This window comes from Ammospiza caudacuta, chromosome 1 (genome assembly GCF_027887145.1).
Source record: "Ammospiza caudacuta isolate bAmmCau1 chromosome 1, bAmmCau1.pri, whole genome shotgun sequence".
In the NCBI taxonomy this organism is placed as follows: Eukaryota; Metazoa; Chordata; class Aves; order Passeriformes; family Passerellidae; genus Ammospiza; species Ammospiza caudacuta.
Window position 1 is genome coordinate 150,989,877 of NC_080593.1, and position 6,000 is coordinate 150,995,876.

A 6,000-nucleotide genomic window follows, 5' to 3' on the forward strand; every position below is an offset into this window, starting at 1 on the left:
TATTGTTCTGAAAAGAGAACAATAAAAGTAAAACAATTAAAATAGAGAGGTTAAAATGAATTGCACTGATCTGTGGTGCTCACTAAACAGACTAAAAGACAGCACTGATTAAAACACTCCTGAGTATATAAAAATACAGGCAGCACCTCAGTCTCCAGGAATTAAAAACCCTCCACTTCCTGGGCAGTACTAGAAAGTCTCTTCAAAGCACAACTTCTTAGAAATGGCTACACCACAGGGACTCACAAATTACAGCTCTGGTGTAAAACATGACAGGCACTACACAAATTCAGTTTACCTGGGGTGGATACTATCCAGCTCTGTCTTTTCCCAATTTCTGCAGTATAAAATGTGCAACGAAATTTTTAAGTTCAAATTTGTGTATTACAATACATGGGGGAAAAAAAAAACCCAACCAAAAATCCCTTTGCACTGAACTCAAAGGGCTGTGCTTCCCCAGTCGATAGGATAAGAGACATTTTACATTCTAGTGGGCTCTTTGTGAGTACATCAGAGAGGAAGCAAGATCCTAAAACAAATTAATTGGACAATGCATGGAACAGATCCCTACCCACAGCCACTACAGTCAAAACTACGTAATATTTTCCACCAGCTTTTTTTTTTTTCCCCTCTAGTTCATAACTTACCAAAAATAAGATACTGGAGGCTGACTTTTCTTCATTTAGAGATTTAGGTATCATTTCTGGTAGGCTGAATATTAGAAACATCATCACTAAAAACAGGACCAGGTACTTTGCATAAATATCAAGTAAGGGAAGCAAAACACCCAAATTCTGACAAGTTTGTGAAGCTGCTGTCAGGACAGGCCAACATGAGCAGGACTTTCAGCAGGCATGTAAAGTTCCTAATTAGTTAAAACTATCTGGGTTTGCAAAGCAAATTTAGCAGAAGTTTACTGTGCTCATTGGCTGATTGCTGTGATTTCTGGAAGGCCAGAAGTGTTTAGAAGGGCTGGTTTCTGAAATGGAAAAATCTCTCCTTCCTATACAGTTCTAAGGGGTACAAGAACACCAGATGATCATCTAAGGGATTTTTTTCTTATTGAATTAAAGCATTTACATCCCTTTTCCACCCTTCTGTGAAAGAGAGGCAGACTGGTGGGGATAGCAGTGAAGGAAGGGCTGCAAACTGTGAAAAAAGAACTTTCCTGGAAGTCAGGAAGGTTTGGTGTTCTCTGCACTGCTTCTGTACATTCCAATGCACCACTAAATATGTACCAGCACACAACAATCCTGCAAAACTGGAAAACTTCAAGATGAAGTAAAAATAAGTGCACAAAATGCCATGCAACTGCAAAGTCAGCAGGAGAATCACTGCAGAAAAAGATGTTTCACTTTTCAATAGCAAATAGAATAGTTCAGTTCAGAGAGGAAAGGAGAAAGTTTGGCGTCACATCTGACACCACCAATTATCTTTCCATCAAACCACCTCATCTTTAAGCCACCTGAAGACAACACAGTTATCTGAGGCAACATAATGATATAGAATTTTTCTTTCCTTAGGAAAATATATTGGTCATGACAGCAACACATTTGAAAAAGTCATGCTGTGTTTTCCAGGCTGTAACTTTGTCAAATGCAATTTCAATTTTAGCAAAAATGAAGAGAGCTGAGGCTGCATACAAAGTTTTCATTCTTTCCTCTTTGTGTGGCAGCTTACCAGGAATTGCAGCATTAATTTATGGTCTAAAATTAAGCCAAAGAAACTGGATGACTCTGTGATAGCAGCAGCAGCAGGGTAAGACAGGTCCACATCCACCCCCAAGAGAACAGAAAATGATTTTTTTTAAGAAAAGAAAAACACACCTTTAACAGGCTGTACAGGGGAAACATCCACTGCCACTGAAACACAAGCTAGGAGGACACTGGTGGATTAAATTCAAGCAGATGAAGATATAAAAATTGCCATTTCTACTACCTCAGTCAAGGTATGAGCACACCTTTCCCTGCACCACATTTTAAGACTGAAGACTCCCCAAGAGAATCAACATCTAACATCCAAAATCTTCAAGAAAACATATGGAAGGTAAAAACAAGTACCTGCACTGAAAACTAAAACAGACTTATAAAAGTTTCAACAGTTTATTCACAATTTTTAAAGGGTAACTTAAAACTAAATGACAAGAAAATAACTTTAGTACCACTAATTTAATAAAGTTGCTTTTTGAGCTACGGAAAAAAAGTTGGTATTTCACATGCAAAGCTATTATCAACTTCACACTCTTTTTCAGACAATTACTGCTTCAACAATAAATTAGGACCCTCGGCAAAACCAGTTATCCTTTTAAAGAATGAAGGAGAAATCTGTGGTGTGCAAAGTTCAGAATTATTAAATACATTAAGACCTAGAAGTGCAAGTTCCAGAAGTTTATGAAGCTTTTGATCAAGTCTTTTAGCTGAATGAGGGTACTTTTATTATGACATTTTTCTGTTCTTCCTTCTAAAAAAAGTACACAAAAAAAAGTAGCAGTATCAAGCTTTTTCTGCAAAAAAGAAAAATTTTCAGATTCTTGACTTTTCACACTTTCTTGAAGCTAAAAAAAGGGTATGGACACAATGTCACAGCAAATTCAACACCACGTCAAGAACTCAGACAGTATTTGGGAAAAAGCAAAAAGGGATCATTAATTTCCTAATTATGGAAACAGTGATTTTGTGACAACCCCTTCGTGTACAAAACCCCACCTTACTCCTGACACAACAGCATGTTTGATCAAACTTTGCACGTTCAGCATCGATGTTTTGAAATCAGTCAGACATGGCCTCCTAACTGCTTGATACTGCTTCCAGAAAAAGAATTAAGACTAAAATAGCAAACCCTGTGGCAAATTGAGCGGCTCCCCTGGCAGCAGGCCAGCACCAGGGGCACCTCGGATGGGCTCGGCTGCAGAGCCCAGCTTGGACACGAACTGGGAGGGCAAAGCAGCTCCTGAGCATCAGCAGGACAGAGCAGAGATGAATGGAGCCTGTCCCTGGTGTCAAGGATGTGCTGACAGACCTGGAGAGGCTGCAGCTCTCGGCTGTGTTCACAGCAGCCCTGCCTCGGTGAGGGGCTGGAAACCACACTTGTGCTCTCTGCTCCGGGCAGGATTTCACACAGTGGGTTTGTAGTTTTCAGATTAACATGTGGCAGGGGACTTCACAGTCCCTCGCTGTAATAAAAACAAAATACCCACAATAAAAAATCTCTACGATGCCTTGTGTGCGGAGCAGGAAGCTGCCGGGGCTGCCCGGGGATGACTGCACAGGAAGGAAGCAGAGCCTCGCTCCCCATGTGCGGAACAACCCGCAGCTCCCAGCCCGGCCGATGCCCGGGGAAAGGGCTGAGCCACCCCGATAAACTCGGAAGTAAACAAGGCACGAGATGAGCTCGGCCGGAGACACAGCGGTGACAACACAGAGCCAGCCAGAACTTGGTGAAAGCACAGCAGCGGCAGGAGCTTGATACTGGTACTTTTGTTCCAGTTAGGGGAAAAAATTCCTACACACCGAACGTGGGTCCCTGATGGCAAACAGCAGCCACCAGCTGCGAGATTATTCCAAGTGAAAGGGAAACTGGTAGGATCGGATAGAGAGTAAATAAAGATAAAGAGACTCCCACACATGAAACTACTCCCAGCCCATATGCTGGTAATATTTTTAATTATCTGTCTCCTTAAGCACAATTTCGAACAAGATCTATCGCCAGGAGGTGAACACAGCAACAGCCCGATGTGAGCCACCATGAGCACCTGTAAACTGAAACTGAACCTGTGCCGACACCAAAAACCAAAGGATTACATCTCTAGTCCTACGTTATTGGTGCTGAAATGTGCCAATGGTGTCACACATGAAAGCAGGACCTTCAACATCAGTCTAGGGACACAGAGCTGTAGAGACCGATCTGCCTGCTGTGCCAGCAAGAGCCCGGTGAGAAAGTAAAAACAGAGCAACTGTACTTCAAGAGGAAAACAATATTCCTAATTATCTTTCCTAATTATTGCCCCTTCAGGAGAACCAAGTCAGAGAGAAAAAAAAAAAAGCCAAAAAAAAACTCCCAACACCTAATTGTGGATCGCAAGATATGAATGCTTTTACAGAAGCATCTGTATGTAAGAGGAGCACTAAAAGACATCTCAGTTACAGGTCCTATATTTCCCTACACCAGTCCCTGCTAGATTATCCCTCTAAGCAAAGAAATCTTATGCAAAGCAATTGAGAGCAACAGCATAAAGTTCCATTTATTTTGAAACTTTTCTAGAAGAAAACTAGGTGCCAGTCACCCAAACACTGTTGTTTCTACATAAGAATTCTCACCGCAGAAACAGCCTAACACTAAAAAGGAGAAAACATTGTCTCATATGAGCTGCACAGACTCGCGCAGTATTAACCTATATTTTCCCAAAGTGATACTAAACCTTCCTAAGGGAGTTGGTAACCCTTTTTGCACGTCCACTTTTCCTTTGCTGCCAGGTTTGCTCCCACACAGAGCGAGCCCGAGGACACCTAGGGCAGCCCTCACCTCTCGCAGCCCTCCCGACATGCGGGCGCTTCCCCAGCGCAACTATCGCGGCGCGGCCGCCGGCGAACACGCGGCCAGCCGGGAATCCCAGGATGGAGCCGGGAGAGAGGAAATGGAGACCCCGGTCCGCAGCGGGAGCCGCGCCGGCCTCAGGGCTCGGCAGAGGGAGGGGGGAGCGGGGCAGGGAAGGCGACCCTCCCCTCAGAGGGGCCTCCGGACACGCGGCCCTGCCCGAGTGGCGGCGGCGCCCTGACCCTCCTTCCTCCCCCGGCCAGCGCGGCCGCCGCTCCAGCCAGGCCCGAGCCGGGGGGGGACGAGGCGCTCCCGGGGCTCCCCACGGGCACGGACCGGGAAAGCCGCTCCGGGGGGAGCGTAGGAGGGAAACAAACCCGGGCAAAGCTCACCGGGTCCGGCGGAGGGGGCTCCCGGGTACATGTCTCCGTGTGCGCGGCGGCGGAGGCGGAGGCGGCGGCGGCGGCGGCTCCAGGGGAGGGCACGGGGGAGGGAGCGAGCCCAAGCCCCGGCTACGCTGTCGGGGGAAGGGGAGGAGGAGGAGGAAGGAAAGGGGAGGGGGGAGGAAAAGAAAAGGGGAGAGGAGGAAAAAAAAAAAAAAAAAAAAAAGAAAGAGGGAGGAGGAGGAGGGCCGGGAATCCAGGTTACTCGTCGGCACTGAGGAGCGGGGAGGGGAGGAGGAGGAGCCGCGGGGTCACGGGGAAGGGGCGCTCCGCCCTCCGGCCGGGCGGGCGGGAAGCGGCAGCGGGACGGGGATCGGAGCGCTGCCGAGCCCAGGGGCCCCGATCCCTGCCTAAGCCTGCAGCCCCCGATCCCTGCCTGCACAGCCCCCCGATCCCAGCCTACAGCCCCCGATCCCAGCCTACAGCCCCCGATCCCTGCCTGCAGTCCCCGGTCCCTGCTGCTGCAGCCCCCGATCCCAGCCTGATCCTGCAGCCCCCGTTCCCTGCTGCAGCCCCCGTTCCCAACCTGCAGCCCCTGATCCCAGCCCGCAGCCCCCGATCCCAGCCTGAGCCTGCAGCCCCGGCTCCCTGCCTGCACAGCCGCCCATCCTTGCCTGCAGCCCCCGATCCCAGCCTAAGCCTGCAGTCCCCGGTCCCAGCCCGCAGCCCCCGATCCCAACCTGAGCCTGCAGCCCCCGATCCCAACCTGCAGCCCCCGATCCCTGCTGCAGCCCCCGATCCCAGCCTGCAGCCCCCGCCTGAACTCTGCCCGCAGAGTCACAGAATCAGCCAGGTTGGAAAAGTCCTCGGAGCTCACCGAGTCCAGCCTACGACCGGACATCACCGGACCAGAGCACGGAGTGCCGTGTCCAGTCTTTAAACACCTCCAGGGCTGGTGACTCCACCACCACCCTGGGCAGTCCATTCCAATGTTTAATCGCCCTTGCTGTGAAGAAACTCCACTTAATGCCCAGCCTAAACTTCCCCTGGCGCAGTTTAAGACTATGTTCTGTCATCCTGTGGC

The 6,000-nt window shown here is 48.7% G+C and overlaps 1 protein-coding gene across 1 annotated transcript in view; it reads right to left on the reverse strand.

Moving 5' to 3' along the window:
* The window catches only part of AGO2 (argonaute RISC catalytic component 2), a 56,504-nt gene extending 51,368 nt beyond the window's left edge, over positions 1-5,136 (reverse strand). Inside the window, exon 1 of the mRNA XM_058815418.1 lies at positions 4,926-5,136. Coding sequence (XP_058671401.1) covers positions 4,926-4,956 — 31 coding nt within the window. The 5' untranslated portion in view covers positions 4,957-5,136. The remainder of the gene's footprint in view (positions 1-4,925) is intronic.
* Positions 5,137-6,000: the final 864 nt, after the last annotated feature.